Source organism: Lissotriton vulgaris, chromosome 6, assembly GCF_964263255.1.
Source record: "Lissotriton vulgaris chromosome 6, aLisVul1.2, whole genome shotgun sequence".
In the NCBI taxonomy this organism is placed as follows: domain Eukaryota; kingdom Metazoa; phylum Chordata; class Amphibia; order Caudata; family Salamandridae; genus Lissotriton; species Lissotriton vulgaris.
The window spans coordinates 1,852,614,019-1,852,634,423 of NC_141694.1; the positions used below are offsets into that span (position 1 = coordinate 1,852,614,019).

The window sequence follows — 20,405 nt, forward strand, 5'->3', positions numbered from 1 at the left end:
GAATTTGGGGCCCACTTCATGGGTGTCTGTTTGCAGGTGCGAGGGGGTTCCAATCAAGAGAGTGATGAATAGAGCTCTGTTCTGGGAGACAGGCACAGGCCTGGAGGAGGGTTCAGAAATTTCCTGGGGGGTACCGTCTTGCCGGAGAAGAGCCTGAGAAGCAAGGTCAACGCTAACAATGAGCCCAGAGGAGTATCGGCATGGAAAAAGCCAGTACCGACACCACGTGATGGGTGTACGTGAGGGGCGTCTCTGAGGGGCGTTTCTACTGTAATTGTGATTTTGTATTAGGGACAGCACCCCTGGGTGGAGACAGAGCAGATGGCCTGAGGAACCTAAGAGAGCGGATGGGTAGGCAGATAGCGCATAACTGCGATGCACAGATTTACAACAAAGACTAAGGGAAAGTGAGTGATCTTCTTTGGAAGTCACCACGGCTGACACCTTTTTAGGTTAAGATCTTGCTAAGTAGGGATGTCACTTAGTCTAGTGTAGGGACAGTCTAATTTGGATTTTCCTTCCCTTTTGTAAATGTCGCACAAGTTACAACTTGTGTCTATTCTTGCAACCTTGATGATCTTTGAATTAATTTTGGTGATATTCTTCTGTCGCCTAAGAGCATTTAGAGAATTCATGTTTGTACTAATGCCAGTGTATCTTTTAAACCTTATATTGAGAAGTTTATATCTCCAGTTATCTTTGGCTTTATAATAAAACTTTTAAAACTTATTCGTAGTAAGTGGTTCTTCAGAGTTATGCAAAGTGTTAAACTGATTAACCTAGTAATGGATTGCTTTTTTACTCTATGACAGGTAACAAAGGTTCAGTCGACCTGAGTTGGGATCTAGATCTATAGTGATCTGATAAGAGATCAAAAATCCCGCCGTAACACTTCCATTGCATGTTCCCGACCGCCATGTCTATTGCAGGTTGGCTGCTTCGCTCAAGGCCTCTCATGCTGTTGTCCCTGCCTGTATTTTGTTTGAATTTATCCCTTTTACCATAGTGCCGTTTGTATTTTCTTCACGCAGGGGGAGTTGTACGGTCAGGCGTCAGAGCGTCCACATCTCCGCTGTGCCTCCTATGGGGAGCGTGTTACGTAAATTCTGCTGTTGATGCACTTTTAAAAATGTTTTTGGTGCTGCAGCGTGAAACGCGCCTATGCTGCTGCTCACGCGGTCTTCCGTGGCATTAGCTCATCTACAGTAGTAGAAGTGTCCTCCAGGAGCCAGCAGCCTCCGCCTGCCTGCCTCTGCGCCACCTCTCCTGAACAACGGCCGAAATGCAGGACGACAAGGGGAACGTGCGAGTATGCTTTTAATTGTAATATTCTATAGGAAATGGCAAGGCGGCGTGTGGATTGCGCGCCTGCTACGAAAGCGAGACTCGGGTTGGTCTCAACAATCCATTCTTTAGTTTTTCGCCTCTTTGACCCACAGAATATTGGCATTTATTGCTCTCGTCTCGCCCCTCTCTCTCAGGCAGTCGGACAAGCCCGCGGCTGCAGAGGAGTAGGTCTGAGGAGAGTGATGCCTATTTGAACCTTGTAAGGGAGGGTGCGCCCTCACGTGCCCTCGGCCACCGGATCCCTACCCGCACCTCCCGCTGCGGTGTTTACTCCGTGTGGACAGGGCTTCGAAACCCTTTGTTGAGAGGAGCGTTTGTTCACCGTATCTCGTTAACCAATCAGCAGGTGGCTCCGGACTTTTATTTAATCAGCAGGGGCTCCTTGATTGCAGTCCAATCTGCAGGTGGCTCCGTGATTAATGCCCACCAGGGCGCAGTCACACCCCCTGCCTGGCACTCCTTGCAGTCATGTCTTCCCACACACAGAGAGGGCCCAGTAAAGAGCGCGTCCCCGGTGCCCCTTCTGTGCCCCCTGCTTTGGACATACGGCTAGACGCACCTAGGCACAAGGGTGGTTAAAAGCATCTTCACCAGCTGGCACAAGGCAGTGGCGTCACTAGCGGTTGCGGACTGCACGGGTGACACCATGAGTTACCGCACGGGGTGACACCAACCCTAGTGACGCCGCTGCATCTACTAAACTGTTATATGTAATACGTTGAGAATAACTGCCCCAAACGTTTGCCTAGGTACGGAGTAGAACTACCTTGTGTTTTAGGTCTCGCAGAGGTGTGGCAGCGCCTCTGCGAGATATTGTTCTAAAAAGGGTACTGTAAGCCCGCCCCCTTTTCAATTGGGTAGCGTCAGCGTTCATGGTAAACGCTGGCTTCCTATTGGAAAAGATGGGTTTTGGGTACCACCCTGTCCGCTTTTCGCACTGCCCGTCCGGACAAGGTAGCCTGCTTTTTGGCTGCCTGCTGTAAAGACTTTTCTTATCTTTATGGGGCCATGTGTTTCTCATCATGTGACCATAAAGACAAGAAATCGGAGCCTCCCATCCTGTGTGTTCTCTGTCGGGTAGCACACAGTTACAGCTGACTCATTTTAACTGCAGGATAAGAAACGAAAATTAAAGTGCAGTGCTGAGTGTTTTCCTGTAAGTTGTACGTTATTCACTACTGTGTGTTTTCGAATCAGCCACGTGCCTACGTCGCTAGTGATTGCTTCATGTGTGCAGTTTTTTATTATTTAACAAAGGGCGGTGGTTAAACACAGTTCATGAGATGTGAGGCTTTTAAAACCGATGTTTCACATTGTAAATTCCACCGGAGGCTCTCAGCAGATCTCCAAGGCATTCCGCCCCCCTCTCCCCCCCCCCCCCCCCTCAATCACGTACCCCCCGCCCCCTCTCCAGCAGTGTGCCATTTGTTGTAGCTGTACACTTCTGGTTGCACGATCGCCTTGTCAGTGAGCGCTGGGACGAGGTTAGGCACTGTGAATGAAAATGCAGGAGACATGTTTAGATAAACGAGATTCATTTCACTACAGAATCATCTCCCCCAGCTTGTCCCCAGGCTGGCCCGGAAAGCTTCCTGACTTTCCTGTAGCCGCTGTCAGCAGGTGTAATAATCCTCTTCTTCAGTTCAAGCGCCCATAAAGCAACAAAACTACGACTTCCAGAATGCAATGCGGTTTGTAAATGACACCCGGGGACTAGCACTTTAGCAACCTGAATGCTGGTGAACTGATAGTTCCGTTTTTTTTTAATTTAAAAATTATAATTTTTAATTTTGGAGGGCGTCCTGGTGCTTTTTAGAATTACATAGTGCGTGAAAAAGTTGCTGTAGTTGCCTACTATTTCCAATCATGAGGATGACTTTTAGCCAGTCCTATTTTTCTCCTTCACTACACTTAGCATCCTGGGCTCTCTCTCTTTGGAAACAAACTACAATTACCAGGAGGCTTTGGGCTGTTGCCTGAAATCCCAAGACTGTTTGACAGTCACCCCATGACCAGTGGAACATATGACGTTAGTTGGTAGTTTTCTTTCCTTCATGACACCCCCCTTTTCATAACTGCCTATAGCCAGATGGGATACCTTCAACCAGTCTTGGCTTTTTGAGCCAGCAGCACTTTGTCTGTGTGGGTTATTGGCAGCCACACAACAAGCCCCTGAGTGCAGCGGGTTGTAACAAAGTGTGTCTTTACCTTCAGCACAAAACGGGCCACTCCAGGCTGCAGCTTTGTCGGATTTCGGGAATAACTGCCATAGTGAGAAGTGTTCTCAAGGAAGGCCTTGACCTGCCACTTGGCCCTCTCCGGACACCTTCCTTTTGGGAAAGCGGCGAAATGACACTCTTTCACTTTAGCACACACATAGGATCACAGGTGAAGTGGCGGGGGAGCTGGGACCTTTACCTGAAGAAATAAGACAGGTGTCTCTGTTCCCTGATGTGCAGGTCTGACATTTGAAAGAGCAGCTGTTAAAATCCCTTATCACCTCTGCTTTCAGTCCAAGATACATACCCCTTATCACTGTGAATCACCATTGGGGGCTCTCACTCCCCCTCCCCCTCTTTGATCTGTTTTCCTCATTCGTGCTATTCACTCGCACCTCATCCTCCCTCGCGATTATATCTCCCCTTCACCCCTCCTCTTGCGTCCACCACCCTCACTCTTCCCTATCACCCCCTCTCTTTTGCATCCTTCCCTTTCTATCTTCTTTCCCTGCAGTTCTCCCCACTCCTCTACCAAACTCAGTTGCCTCAGTTCTTCTCCTCTTCTCACTTCTGCCTCATTCATTCCATCCTCTTCCCATCGCGTTTGCTCCCACTTCTCCCACCACACCCCCTGGTACCAGCATCTACCCCCCCCCCTCCCTTGCAGGCTTTCTTTCCATGGCCCCCTCCCACCTCCATTGCACGTGCTAGGTCAGTAGTGTAATTCCCCTTTCATTTAAACAGGGTGATAGTTACAGGGTGTGGCCTAACGGCCAGAGCTGCCGACTTTGAAGCTGGGGAACCAGGTTCGAGTCTCGGCGTCGCCTCCACATCCTGTGGTTCAGGGTAAATTACTTCATCTTCCTGAACCTACCAAACATGAATGTGTCCTTGTGTAACGTGATCATATAAAGCGCTCCAATGCAAAATAGAACAATAATAATAATTAATAATTCTTAACAGCGCTGTGGAATGGCATGCAGCGAGTAGGCGCTATGCTCCAAGACTTTAATATCAGGACCGTGCAGGGGTCTAGTGGAAACCCCACAAGTGACATAGCGGAGGGGGCAGGGGCACCGCCAAGATGGCTTTACGAGAAACCCAGGGACAGAGTCAAATATTGAGCAAGAGAGGAAGGGCGAGGAAGGAGCCGAATGGCCGTGCATTGAGCGGGCCTTTAACTGGCAGCAGCTGCGAGGCGCCCCTCCCCCAGCCCCGGGGCCTGTGTAGAGATACTAATGGATATTAAATGTACTTACGTGAAACAACATATATCCTTTAATCTGTCATATTTAAATCAATGCAGAAAGCATAATTCGGTAAAACAAGCTGGCAAGATTTTAACACATCGCGAAATAAACGTTTTATTTAGTATAGGAGTATTTTTTTAATGTAATAATAATGTGGCCCCTGCTATATTCGGTCGCCTCTTGTCCCCAAAGAGCCTGTTCTCTCCTTGGACTTAGAGTTTTCTGCCCGGTCTAGTGGCAGCAGACATGGTTAGCCCCCAGGATTTGACGAGTCCTTAAACCAATGGACAACAATGATTTGGATGGTCTTCATGTCAGATCGCCTTCAAACGTCAACAAACTAGTCGTCCCTTGAGTGCAATGCCGTTTTATCCAGAATTAGTGGCGCGAACTATATGGACTTTTGGCGGGATGTACAAATGCAGCGAACACAATCTTAAGGACGGCTTTACTGTTGCTCACGTGTCCAAAGCAAAAGGCAAACAAGCATTTGCAATGCAATAGGTCTCGCATTAGGAAATTTTGAGCTATTGGTATTGTAAATGACAATTTTTTATTTATGTTTTGTTTTTGAAAATAGCGAAATTAATAGCTTTGTCATTTACAATGCCAATAGTTATAACTTTCTCAAATGTGACACGTATAGCATGCAACATGTGTTGTATTTACGTGACTTACATGTATTGATATTACAAATAACAATGGCGTTTAATTTTTTTTCAATAATTAATACTTAAATAAAAGTTATTGTCATTTATAATGGCAATAGCTTGAAGTTGTGTAAATAACTTTTGTGAAGATTATGTTCAATGTATTTTATTGGGCCGAAAATCCAAGAACAGAAGAGAAATCTTAACATCTTTTTGTGACATTTGTAATAAAGCTTGAAACATTGAGAGAATATATTTGAACTAGGTGTTGTTGAATGGTTGCACAGATTGATGCTTGTAAAGAGGGTACATAAATAGAATGCAAATCTGGTCAAAAATCTAAAAATTACGCCCCTGGTTACTGAGATGTGGTTCTAAAGGGTTTCGGAAGGTTTGTTTTAATACAAGTGTTCGTGGAATGCCTGGCCTGACCTCTGAGAGGCCCCGTGCAGTGCCCTGATGGAGTGACTGGTCACTGCCTGACAAGGCCTGTAGGCGCCTGGCTTCAGGATGAAGGCTCGACCTTCCAGGAGCAGCGGTCTCTGGGAGTTAAACACCGGCACGCGACGTGGGCTAAGCACCGGGGCCGCCTCGGAGTGACCTTTGCTGGCTCCGAGCGGCGTGGACTGAGGGATGTCTGTCCAAGATCACTCGTCTTGTGGCCCGTGATTGAGCGGCGCCGGCTTAAAGGAGGGATCAGGGCCCCGCAGCTTAAAGTGCGCGAGAACACTCTGGAAACAATCTCAGAAGACAAGCAGACGATAAGGGCGGAATGGGAATCAATAAGTAATTGGGTCGCCGCTCCGGGGGCCTGCGTGGTCGGTCCGCGAGGTGGCGATGAACAAGGGACCGAGGCGCCTCGATGTATCACAGCCCCTCTATGCACCGCAGCGCCTCGATGCACCGCAGCGCTTCCATGCATCACAGCGCCTTGAAGCATCGCAGCACCTCGATGCATCGCAGCGCCTCGATGCACCGCAGCGCCTCGATGTATCACAGTGCCTTCTGTCCGCTGGAGGTTTAATATTATCGACCTTAAACTTTGCTTAAGAGCATTTATGGTCACAGCTGTGCAAATCTGTTGATTGGTTTCTATTTTAGGAGCCCACGCTGCCCATTCGTGAGCAGCATGGCAGGCCCGTGACAAGCACGGATCTCACTGCGTGTCACAGTAACTCATAGAGAGTTCTTAGAGCAACACCTGCTGTTGACTAGAAAGATGCTGGCCAATAGCTAGTGAAAACTGAATTTTGCGTTTTATTGCCGATACTGGTAATGGAAAACCACCTTTCCCATAAGCTACCACAAACTTCTACTGCACGTTTAAAAATAAAACGTAATGCACAAACTGTGTTTACTTTGTGATGACAGGCCACGGAGTACAACGAAATAATGTATTTGTTTGGCTGTCTGCCCAACATGGAGAGGCCTGGGAAACTTGAAAGTTCTGTGGGAAGGTGCCAGTATACAGATGAATGAGCACGAGGTGCAAGAGTGTACGAGGGTTCAACACACAGTGTGAGGCGTCGGAGGGTTTGGACTGTGTCTGCTGTCGGTATATATGCGGTCTCCACAATCGGAGACGTGAGAGGTTCTAAATTTCCCCTCCTTCCACAGACCTGTTAGCACTCCTCAGCAGTGGAAGGCATTTGATCCTGCAACCTTAAGTAAGATTGCATATGTGATGCAGAAAAAAACATGTTCCTTGTTGATGAATAAAATAAAAGCCGTCAGAGTTATTTATGCCAAACATTCACAAACGTTGTCCTTTTCCCTACGGAATTTCTGGCATGTGAAATTTAGTTGCAATTTAACCAACTATTCATCGAATTAATAATTTGTGCGTAGCTGGTAATAGTTTCTCATTTAGATGCATTGTTTTTTACAAAACCTCAGGTTTTCGTTTTGTATTCAAAAGTCCTAAAGATAGCCATTGACCAAAAAATATTTCCAAAACCAATAATTGTTTGTCACCCCCCCCCACGTATATTTTGTATACATTTGTCTCAGATTCAAATATCTTTATATGAACCTTCGCCCATTTCATAACAATAGTAGAGTCATCAGTGTTTTCAAGGCAGCATGTGGCTGGGTAGTGACTTTAAAAATATCACCGCCGACGGGCCTGGGATTCCAGAGGAAACGCTGTGCCCGCCTCCCTGCTCGGGGCCGCGCTGCCATTGGCGGAACCCTGAGGCAGGAAGCCAGGCAACGGGAGAGAAGACGTAGGCCGGGCCAGAAGAAAGAAGGAAGTCCCGCCTGCTGCTGGGCTATGATTGGCTGCCCGCCGGGATGGAGCAAAGAAGCCGAGTCCTCCCGCGGCCCGGGGCTCCCGTGAGCTACGGAGAGCCCCGGGGCCGCCCCAGAGAAGAGAAATCCTGCGTAGCCGGTGAGTGGGGTCCGGTGCTGGTGTGTGTGTATGTGTATGTGTACGATGGCGGCGGCGGCGGGGGAGGGGGGTCTTTGTATGTGTGCGTGCGTGTGTGTAGGTGCGCTGGTGTGTGTGTGGGGGAGTCTCTGTGTGTGCGTGTAGGTGCGCTAGTTGTGTGTAGGTGCGGGGGCGGGGGGGGGGGATGTGCCTGTGTATGCGTGTGGCTGTGTATGCGTGTGGCTGTGATGTGCGCATGCGTGAGTGTGGGTGCGCGTGCACGCAGCTGAATCCAGCCGGAGAGAAGCGCGTGGCAGTTTCTTGTCCTTCATTCCCCCGAGTCAGCTAGCTATAGTTCTCCACCTGGACCGCATCCTTCGGATGCGTATTCCCAGGCTCGACCTAAACAGGGAAGAAAGACTACCAGGGCAGATACTCTGGGGTTATGGCAGACAAAGCACAGTGAGTACACTAGTGTAAATGCAATAGGTTTCATATTTCAACTTTTTTTAGCAATTGCCATATTAAATCACAATGCATTTTATTTATGTTTCACAAAAGAAAAACAAAACCAAATAATGTCATTTACAATGTCAATAGCTCAAAATAATGTCAGTACGAGACCTATTGCATTGTAAATGCTTGTTTTAATTGTTGCGTTTTTAGGTCTCAGCCTGCGAAAGACTGTGCACATGCGCAGCCGATCTGGCGAGATTTAATGATGTAGGGAGAGTTTCACTAGCGAGGTTAAGCCCCCGCCCCTCTTCTCCATTGGCTGGCCTTCTAAATGGTGGCCAGCCATTGGAGATGAGGTCCTAGTGGCGTTCTCCTTTCTCGCTAAGCCCCGTCCTTTTCAGACTGGGTTCCTTGACTTACGTTTGTGGTCAAAGTTTTCTTATCTTCTTTATGGGGCCATCTGTTTTGCCCCATAAAGAAGATAACAAAGCTTTTACCACAAACGTAAGTCAGCCCAAGCCAGTCTCACAGGGACGGGGTTAAAAGAGAGGAAACGGTCATAACGTTCCACAGTACAATTCTCGCAGTGCCCAAAATACCACGAGAGTTGAGATCTCAGCCGATACTTGGCGATGTTTTTGTGCTATCAGTGTGAATCAAGGGGATCAAGTATCTTTTACCGTCTCACCTGAGGCGCCGCGTGACTGGGGCCGCGGTTCGTTAGGCGGGCCGCCCACTGATACTTATGCCCCACGCGCCGCTGGTCTCGCCTGAAGATGGCTCGGTGCTCTACCAGTGCCTGGTGGGACGGCTTCAAGTCGTCCCTGCTAAGGCAGAGGGACGAGCCGCTCTACCTCAGCGACAGCAACAACGTGTATGACTTCAGCGAGGATCCCGGGGGAGCAGACGATGAGGACCTGCCTTGGTTTAGCGAGCTCCGAGTGGTGGTGGCAGGGGCCGCGCCCGGGAAGGGAGGCACTCTTTCGTCCCATGATGACTCTATGCAGGACCGAGACCTACCAAGCGCCTGCGTCCAGCCCTCCCCCTGCGAGCACTGCACCGAACACCGGGAACTGTCCAAGCAGCAGCGGGTCCGCAATAGACTGGTGGCGGCGGTTGGGCTTTACCTGGTGTTCATGGTGGGGGAGCTAGTGGGTAAGGTGCGCTTTCAAAGGCACTGCCAGTCTGCGGGGCAGGCTGCTGCTTTTTATCCCCTTTGAGGGGTGTGGGGAGGGGCTTGTTAAATTCCATAGTAATCCATTACGAGGGGGGACTGGTGGGATGAGCTTGGTCCGGTGGAAAGAAACTGCTCCTGCCAGTGCGCTATATTAACAAGGCAGTAGAGTGCCACTTTTCAGCACGAGGGCCATTCCATCGCATGAGTTAGGGAGAGCTTGTACTTCGTATTTACCACTGGAATCTATACGAAAAGGAGCTGGCGCTGTTCACTGTCCATGCAGACAACTTCTTCCTAGGTTGCGGGGTCTGCTAATATAGGCTTATATTACTGGCAGCGGCCCAGAGCTCCTGCCCTGCATGTCCGACTCCATCGGCTGCCAGACCACGCCCCCCAACTAATATATTTGCTGAAGAATCAAGAAGACCCCACAGTGTGGACTGTCATAAGGACTGTGCAATCTACCTGACGTTCTTGGCCTTTACAACAAACGGTTACAGAGGGATCTCACAGCATCCTAACCTAGCCCCTGTGCCCAAATGGTTCTGAAATATAAAAACAAGTGATCGGTGCAAGCTTGAATTCATCTCAGCCACTGGTAGTGACTTGGGCCACATCCGAGTCAATTGTCTTCTTGCCCATCATGTCACCTCAAAGAATACTCAGCCACATGCAAACCAGCCTTTGTCCTGCATTAATAACATTCAGCCCAAAATGACAAGCCAGGTTGTCTCAGAACCCAAACACAAGCAACCCATGGCCAGTTTAGCCCTTCTAGGACTCTTCAGTTATGTGCAGCTAAGTTACAAGGGGGCACAGGATCTACGTCCGGGCAAACCGGTCATACTTGAGGGATCACAATGAACAATACAAAAACGAGAAGCATAGCATGCTAGAACTAATCTCTGCAACTGGTAATTATTTGAAGCTGCATTCCATACCATCAGTTTTTGTCCACCACGCTTCTCTAGATTAGAACCAGACAGACCTGTTGTGGTTCTGCTTGGTTCAAGGTTCTCCTCACACACAAACTTGTTACAGATGACCATGTTCACACTTGAGCACCCGTCTGGCACAACACATAACAGGTATACAAATAAATAGGAAGTATGGGGGACGTGCAATCCTCATGCTGGACGACCTTATTTAGAAAGTCTGAAACCATTTGAAACGCTGGAGAAATAATATAGGTTACCCCCTTTACAGGATTGGAAATTCAACATTGCTTGAGGGGCAAGTTTGGCTGTGGTCCAATAACCCTTCAACACTCACCTGTTCTATGCTATTTAAAGACTTGGGGAATAATCATGTTACAATATCAGGCCTTTAACAAGCCTTCATTTCTGGGATCTACTCTTCCCCAGTTGAAGAGGAAACAAAACAAAGTTGGTAGTTGCAATTGCAAATAGACTTATCATGCGAAGACTGGAAAAATGTCCTTGACACCCATGCAAGGAGTTTGAGAAAAGCCAGACTTAAATGCACATACAAAAAACCTCATGCACAATTAAATAGGTCCCCATATAAGCTAAACAGTGCCAAATTCTGCACTGTTTGAGATATGGAGTAAGTATGTATAAGCTTGGGCACATACTGTGGAAATATCAACAACTGGCAAACTACTGTTACAAAACATGGCAAACACAATGCAACACTAGCACCTCTATGCTACTCTTAGCCAAATTCGCCACCCTAAATGACACTTCAGACTCAGATGACACAGCACATTGGTGGAGATGGGTCACAACATCCCTGTCTGATGCAAAGATTTGTATCCTCTGACACTGGAGGTAAGCTGCAATAACATCACTGTTAAAATGGCGACAAACCTCTTACACCTAGCCACACAAGCGCAAGATATACAGAAACAAAAATTACTGGATCTGGGGACAATTCTCACTATTCTGTGATACACTGTTGCCATCAAGTGGACTCTGTTTAAGAAATTGAGGTACAGAGTCCATAACCACAAATTGCTTGAATACTGTTCCCAAAGCCTTGTATGCTAAAAATGTAAATTGATACTTGTATAGGGCACTACTCGCCTTCAAGGGTCTCAAGGCGCTTGTATGAATACCGCTGTGGAACCAATCCTGGCTTTCCCTGTGAGGCATCCACTCCTGGACACCCCCATGGTGGAGGCCAGGCATCCTTAGCGTTGTGGGGCCCGTTGTGGAGATTAAGCAAGCTATTGCCCAGAGTTGCAGAGTGGGACTCCATGATTGGAATAGGCACCGAGGCGAGAATTATCAGGTCCGTGGAATTTTTGAGCCCAAGACCCGCCGAGGCGGGGAATTGAACCCGGGTCCCGGGCTAGACCTCTGCATCAGGGTCTGCCGCTCTAACCATTGAGCCACACTTCTCCACACTTATGCTACACTACATGGAAGTTGAATATAACAACCCCAATAAAGGGGGAGTGCTGTGACTAGGCTAAGCTGCAGATAACTGTGTAGGCTGGTTGTAACCCTGTTCATTGGTATATTCTGACATTTGCTGTACTGATAGTTAGACCATACACAACAAACAATTAACTTTATAAACCACTGTATCTGTTTTCTATGTCCCCCTTCCATCAGGGCCAGACTGGGAACTCATAATAGCTTTGGAAATGTTGTCCGACCAGCCCCGGATGGCGGTGCAACTGTGAAGGACTTCTGCTTTTGTTACTGGGCTGATATTGCAGGACTGCTGAAAACCCGGCCCTCAGTAACAAAATCTCCCCCCGCTGCTGCTAAACCAGCCCGCCCCCCCCCTTCCAGCCTCCTGAGGAACCGCCCGATGCACTGTACGGCCAGTCCAGCTCTGCCTCCCATCGAGATTCAAGAGACTGCTATAATGAATTTATTGGCATAAATGAATGTATCAAACAGACCACCACCAACATTTAATGACTAAATAGAGATATCAATACTGGGGACTCTGTGCTTGTGGTATTTGTTACCTATGATAAGTTATTCTAGCACACTATCTATATGGATCAATGCTTGGAATATTAATTTTATAATGACATTTTTTTTTAAAAGAAGTTCAAATCAATGCAAATTGCTCCATTAAGGCATGGCAGACAGAAAGATGCAAGTAATGGAGATCAATATTAGATATTTTCGGGACACTGGCTACGTCCGGCATTTAGGTATGAATCACTGGAAAGAACAAGGCTAGCTTTTACCTAGGGTCCAGCTCCTTAGCAACACGTTTAGCTTTGTTCCATTCTTCTCCTTCTATAAAGGCATCAATGGCTTCCTTGATGAGATCCAGGTTCAGGAAGAGTTCTGCAGCCTAAAGAAATGCAAGAAAAACCCAAGTTAACTTTTGAAACACAAGTTCCTTGTTCATTTGTTTTCCATCTCGCACTACAGGATCACTAAAGAAGCCTATTGTGGACAGAATCACTCTAGCCTTAACACTGCCACGAAGTCTTCCTAAAAAATTTGATCATTAACATATGTTTAGTCTTGATACTCCATTTTTATAAGTGTAGCTTTGTGAATTTCCGCATTCTGGCTTTTTCCACAACATGGTCACTTAACAGCGCCTTAGCATCAATAATAATGATCCTAGAAAGCAAGGCTATGAAACTGACAAGTATGATGATAAAATGGTTTTAAATATGTTTAGACCCAGCTTCTAAAGACCTGGAGCAGAAGCCGTATTTTAGCCCAGTGGAGAAACAAAACAATTGTGTCCATCTTTGAATGGGTTCAACTGCACGCAGAGTCACCAATGATATTACCATGGAAAAAGCAACGTCTTCTGTGGTACCAGCACAATGGACGCACCCACATTAAAGGCTCTTTGTTCATGCTCAGGGGAGCGGTATGTGCCCCAATTACTATGAATGTTATGGGGTATAAATGGACGCACTGCCTCCGTTGTAAATAATCTCAAATATTGTGAGGTGCTCCGGAGTATCACCCTCCGACAGGGGGTGTATAGAAATGCTAGAGGCAGCACTGCTCGAGAAATGAGAAGTGTCCCCCGGGCTCCTTGCTAGTCCTTATATAAAGGTTTCACCACTTTGTAAATCAGAGGTTTTAACAATGCTTGTTTATTCTTTCTTCATAAGTCTTGTTATATTCACAAGAACATCATTCATTCACAAGAGTCTTTCATTATTCGAAAATGCACTTAAGTAGATCCCAATGCATTTCGGCATTACTAGGATGCCTTCTTCCAGGGGATTAGTATCTACAATGAGGAAAAGAAAATATAATGCGTGTAAGAAAAGGACCAAGAAGGTGAGAACTTTACAAAACTGATGTAAGTGCAGGGAAGTCTAAAGTGGTGAAAATATCCAGGTGCGTCAGTAATAGAGTTTAAGAGTTTAAGGGTTTAAAAAGTCGAATTAAAGAAACAGACCAAAAAATGTCAGTCCCAGACTAACGAGAGCACCAGTGCACGCAAGTAAGGCACGTGAGCGTGAAACGAAGGGTCATAACGTGGCGGTTTACCCAAATGCGAAGTTGTCGGTTACTGGAAAGCTTACCGTGTCGTGCACGGGGAGGGTGAATATCGGTAACACGTTCGTGTGCCGGGTCCGCGCAGTGTATCAAATCCCGGAAGTATTTAGGAATGAGCGGTTGCTAGGTTACCCGTGACGTTAGTAAGGCGCGTCATAGGTGTAGATTAGACAAAGAAACGGGACTATACAGCGTAACGAAAGGTAAAAGAGCTGTTATAAAGTGGGTGTCTCGGATCGTAATAAAAGTGGACAGTGTAAATAGATAGAGAATGAAAAGGAATGAATGTCATATTGTCAAATATAAAAGAATACACTATAATTGTAATACAACAGTAAAATGGATCAACATAACTAGGTGTTCTGATGGGGTAAATAAAACATAGAAGTAAAAATGAAAATGGGAATGAAAATAGGGAGTATAGGACTATCCATAAGTCGTAATTAGGAAAAACCCCAAAGGGGTTTACAATAATGGATTATAAGTAACACGAGAATTCCACTCGGTCATTGAGTCCATTGGGTTTCATGCTGGACAAAGTGAAGATCCAATAATTTTCACGTTTCAAGAGTTCATTATGATTGTCTTTGCCTGATTCCTTGCTGACAGTTTCCAGTGCGCAAAAACGTAATTGGCTGATTCCATGTCCTGCTTCGAGAAAGTGATGTGCTATTGTAGATTTGGTTTGTTTAGTTCTAATATTAGACTTGTGTTCCGTTAGTCTTATTTTGAGCTTTCTTTCGGTTTGACCAACGTAAATTTTGCCGCATGGGCACTTCAACATGTAAATTACATTGGAAGTATCACACGTGGCTGTGGCTCTGATCTTAATTAGATGCCCTTTCATGGGATGACTAACAGTTGTACCTTTGATTACACTATTGCAGTGATTGCAGTTCCAACAAGGATTAGTGCGTTTGAATGTTTGACTTGTCGCTTTGGAATGTTTGATGAGTTCCCCCATATTTTTAGCTCGGGTGTAAGCAAAAATGGGTTCTGTCTCGAAAATCTTATTGAAATCGGGTTCCACTCTGAGTATATCCCAATGCTTTTTAATGATTTGCTTGAATTTGCGGCTGGACGTGGAATATTTGGAAACCATGGTAATGACATCGGTTTTCGGGGGTGGTAGAGTGGTTCAGTAAATCGTCTCTTGATTTGGTTGCACATCTTAGTTTGGCCTGTTCAAGTATCTGGTCCGGGTACCCTCGGGCTCTGAAGCGTGATGTGATGATGTTAGCTTCTGTGCCAAATCTGTTAGGTTCAGAAGTGATTCTTTTGGCTCGAATGAGCTGACTGTAAGGTAGGTGGTTTTTGAGTGGTTGAGGGTGGAAGCTAGAATAGTGAACCGTGTTGTTCCTGTCGGTTTTTTTGCGAAACAAGCTTGTTTCGAATCCAGTGTTGGTGTTGTGCTACCTCTACCAATTACTATGAAGCCATGACTTTGGGCTAATACTTCTGTAACACACCACATTGCACAGCCCCAAAAAATACTGAGATGAGCATATGACTAACAGTCTGTAGCTTTGTAGATTTGTTTTTTATATTTCTTTTTATTTTCAAATATAAAACGAAATAAAAGAAAGACGTATCTGGGACATCACATTCAGTTACAATAATAAGCAAACATTTTCAGATATCGGGATTTCTGTAAAAAAAAAACTGTGTGCGGGGTCATTGAAACATCGACGCGTAGATTGTTCAATAATGGTTGACTGCACAAAATTAAGCTACATTTGATGCGCTACGGTACTCAGTCCCCGCCACCCAACAGAACAGGATAAAGAAAGGCGTAGTGCCCCCAGATACGAAAAAACAAAATCAGGATAAATGACAAAAATATTCACGCCACAGCCTAAACTAACTACACTAACACCCATCCCCCCAACCTGCACCCCTGCATATGGCTTTCGCCGAACCCCAACTAGCAGTGTGCCTATCGACCCATCTAACTAAATACTAAAAATAGAAAATGGAGGAGGGCACCTTCGTACGTGCCCCGGTCCTCCTTCTCTCCCGCCAGAACCAAGAATCCCCCAGAGTAAATCCACAAATCTATTAAGAAGCTAATGCAGTACGCAACAGGGAAAACTGTAAACACCGCCCAACCTCCCGCAAGCATCATGGTAGCAAATCCCACATCCATCAAGACCACGATGTCAAACCCAGTCAATCAGTCTCATCCTTGACCCTTCCGATCGGACGTGTGAACCCCTTCCGGACGAACTGCCGCCTCCACAGGATAGTCAAAATTCGAGAAATGTGCAGCAAAGTTCAAACTGAGATTAAGCAAAGATGTTAAGTCACTGAGAACTCCATCAGGTCCAAAGACTCTCCTCACCGTCTTGAACTCCCGACTTTGTTTCCTCCGCCATCGTAATGGAACTGGCGGATAGGAGAGAGACGCGGTTTCAAGTCCAAAACAGTTCTCATCAAAAGTCTCCGGAAAGGGAGCACCGATTAGTCCTTCCACAGTCAGCGTTGATAGTAGGCTTGACGATCCATTCGAAGCACCCATCTCGCTCCTATTGGCCATCACATCGGCCGGAGGCTCTGACACCTCTCGTTGCACGGGGCCCGCTTCCTCTATCGAAATGGCCATCGTGGGTATCTCGAGCTGCTTCATTCCTTGTAGTGGAGCAGAGACCGGTCCAATCCGCCCAATTTCAAACGAACGCGCTATCATTTTATGAATAAGGGCTTCCATGTTAGTATGAAGAGCCCCAATGGCCGCCAGCACAGTTCGCAACGACGGTTCATTCTCAGTCCGCTCCACTGCTCCTCGCTCGATATCAACCATTTTCACGTCCCCCATAGAGCCTGGTCTCCCCGGGGAAACAGTCAAAAGTGGAACGGACAACAGCAGAGGGGGACTCAATGTTAACAGCGGCATCGATCTGCGCTTCGCCACTGCAAGAGAAGATCCCAACCCAGCGAACGCCGGCGGGTGGCTAACCGGGCCACCGGGTGAGGGACCTCCACCCACAGCCTCAGTCGTGCATCGTCACCCCTCCTTCGATGTTTACCAACTCAGGAGACCGCCATCAAAATCGGGCGAAGAAAACCTCCACAGCAATAGAACGGACCCTGCCACACGCTCACAGCTGATGTTGTTCAACTGGAACCCGTCTGGGCCAGTACTCGAGACCCCGGCTTCCAAGCTGGGCTAGGCCTTCGAGCTGTAGTCCGGTACATACACACGGAGGCAGGGCGTAAAGACAGGATAAATGACAGGATCATCTGGCAGGAGACGGAGGTCAGCGGAGTCGGGAGCCTAAGCAGCCATCTTGTTCGCTAGCGTAGCTCCTCCAGCTTTGTAGATTCTTGAAGGGATTCACATGCTTGGTGGGACATCAGGAAGTATTTAGGGAACCCCGAAGAAGAGCAGGCTACTAACATTTAATACGAGTGGTTGTAATGGATTTTCTTTTTATACAGTAGGGTGATTCCGGACTAAACTACTCTCAGCCATGGGCTGGGCGCACTGCAGTGATTTCCTTGTTAGTGGTATACCCTCGGAAGAGTGACTGTTCTGCATGTCATGCATATTATCTTCACACCTGTGGTCTCAGCATCTATCAGAATAACCTGTTCTCATTCTCAATGACTCTTTGCTTTGTCTCCTCTCACTTTTGAGACTGGTTCCTGTCTGTTACCATGCATGCATGCATTCTCTCACAGTCCCACTCAGAGACTCACATGCTCAGACATTCATCCACCTCCTCACAGACCAACTCAGACTCACACAACCACTCACAGACCCACTCAGACACTCACACACCCACTCAGAGACTCATCCATCTACTCATAGGCCTTCAAAGACACTCATACACCCACTTACAGACCTAGTTAAACTCAGGTACTGACTCACAGACCCACGCACACACATCCAGTCAGTCCCATGGAGACACTCATGCACCCACTCAGACACTCATAGATCCACATAGGCATTACTGCAGACACTTACACAGCTATCTACACACCCATATAGCCACTCACACGCCCACTCACACACCCATAGTAAAGTAATTTATTGTGTATGGTTAATCAAAACCTTTACAATTTTGTTGCAATTAAAAAAATATTCGAACTGGCGATGAGTAAAAATACATTTACATTCTATGATGAACTTATTAATTTAAAAAAACAATATTGCTATTCTGAGCCATTCATTACACTTCAGACCTTCAATTTAGTGCCGATGCACTCCATTTTTTCAGTTTTCAATATTAAGATGCTCGCCTTCTGTATAAATCTGGTGGCCCTACAGGCTGTCTGCAGCTGGTGACTGTTCAGTGCTAACATGACAGCGGGCCGACATGATCTGATTTGAAATAAGCGAAATATATACAATAGATAATAGCGTCTCAAATTGGTCAAAGATGGACAAATGCACAAAATGTGAATCAATGTTTCATCTGATTGGCCACAGAGTCTGCAAAGTGATGTCGGCCATGTTTGCTTCCATGCGGGGATCTGATCTTTGGAAACGTAAGTTCCCAGCCGTATTCTTAAAAGCATTTGTTGGGTGGAAGCAGTTATGTGGGTGACTAAATAAGGTTGAGAGGCACATCTCTCATACGTGGCGAGCACCATCCAGCCGTGTTTTTTCTTTGCTAGTGCAGCTTTGTCTATCATCCAGGATTTTTGTTTTGCTGCGCCGTTTGCTACCTTTTTAAAAGCTGTGAAGGTGTAGTCAGTGTTCCATGCCTCTTTCATGTGGAGGTTTGTCAGTGCTTCTTCAAATGCTGATTTCCATGCTCTAGTTACATTTGTTTGGTTGTTTATTTCAGTCCAGCAAAGACACATCAGCGTGTCCTCTTGTGCTGCTCTTAGTTTCTAACACATTTTCAATATGGCAGCTTGTCTGACTGGGTGCTGATTTAGTAACCCAAATTCAAGGCGTACTTGCGCTTGTGATGCAAACCTCAGAATCCGAAAGATGTATGTGAACAGCTCTGACTGTTGTTGATTCAGAAAGTTAGCGTCTTTGCCTCTATATAACTCAGAACCGTATGTAAGGGATGGTAGAAACGTTGCAGCAATCACCTTCAGTAGATGTACGTTGGATGGACATTTCAGTTTTGTTTTTAGTAAATTTAGAGCAAACCGTAGTTTATTAGACTGGGCTTTTTTGTACTGTTGATGGTCTTTTAATGCCCACCTTGAGTCGACGACTACTCCCAGGTACTTATAAGAGAGGCTTTGCTCTATGGTGTTGTCTGCAATGTGCCGTTTGAATTATTGCCGCCCTGGCCGAGATGCGAAGCAGACGATCTTCGTTTTGTTATAGTTAAATTGCAACCCGTGTGCACTGATGTATGCGTGCAACCTTGTGATGGAACGTTGTAGACCCAAAGGGGTCTGGCGGCAAAGTACGATGTCATCTGCGTACTGTATGGTCCTTATTTTGTGATGGGCTAGCTTTGGAGGGTCACTTTGTATCTTCGAGATACACTTATCAAGGTCCGCGATGAAGATGTTGAAAAGGGTAGGGGCCAATACGCATCCCTGCTTAAGGCCGACGTGGGTGGGGATTTTTGCTGTTGTTCTGTCACCATTGCCTTTCTTTATCTTAACCCAGGTTGATGTATATAGGTTTATAATGGCCCGTAACAACTTCGATGGTATACCCCAATTGGCCATCTTTTGCCATAGGATCTCCCTTGGTACTGTGTCGAACGCCGCTTTTAAATCGACAAAGCAGGTGTACAGTTTTGTTGTCTTTTCCTTTGTTCTGTCGACAAGAAGGTTTAACGCGAGCAGATTGCATGACGTGTTGGTTCCAGGCCTGAACCACGCCTGGGTGATTGGAAGAATCTTGTTCAAGCTGACCCAGTCTTCCAGTGCTCTCAAGAGATTCGATGTATATGTTTTGGCTTCCACATCAATGAGAGCGATCAGCCTGTACTTGAATGGATCTGTTCTTACCCCCTGCTTAAAAAATTGGATGCAAAATGCTCCCTCTCCATGATGAGGGTATGCTTCCTGTTTGGAAGGCGTTGTTGTGGGTTAGGTAATCAGCCCAGAAGAGTTGGTCGTGTTTGAATAGCCCGTTTGGCAGACTATTTGGGCCTGGTGCCCCTTTTGACCTCAGTTTTTTTAGGGCCATTTGTACTTGGGATGACGTGATCCAGTCATCATCAAAATTTTGGTCCGCTTCTTCCTTTTCATTTTGTTGGTTGGATAGATGGTCTGGAGTCCATGCATGGAATTTGTTCTTTTGAGTTTGTCTAAATGCAGGATCCAGTCTTCCTGTAATATATTTGCATTGAAGACCTGGGCCACTCCATTTGCTACCTTGTTGATTTCTGCCCAAAATTTCCTGTTGTTATTAGAGTTACTGGATTCTAGCAGTTGTTGCCAAATTTTTGTGAGGTGTTTTGACTTTTCTAACCAAACGTCTTTTTTGTATTTTTGCCTTAGGTCATGGATTTGTTGCTTGGTATCATCGCGCTTAGTCTTGTCTTTTCCT

At 46.4% G+C, this 20,405-nt stretch overlaps 1 protein-coding gene across 1 annotated transcript in view; it reads right to left on the minus strand.

Moving 5' to 3' along the window:
* Nucleotides 1-20,405, minus strand: part of IFT172 (intraflagellar transport 172) — a 1,181,874-nt gene that overhangs the window by 241,883 nt on the left and 919,586 nt on the right. The window contains exon 37 of the mRNA XM_086928171.1: nucleotides 12,640-12,749. Within this exon, the coding sequence (XP_086784297.1) occupies nucleotides 12,640-12,749 (110 nt within the window). The remainder of the gene's footprint in view (nucleotides 1-12,639; nucleotides 12,750-20,405) is intronic.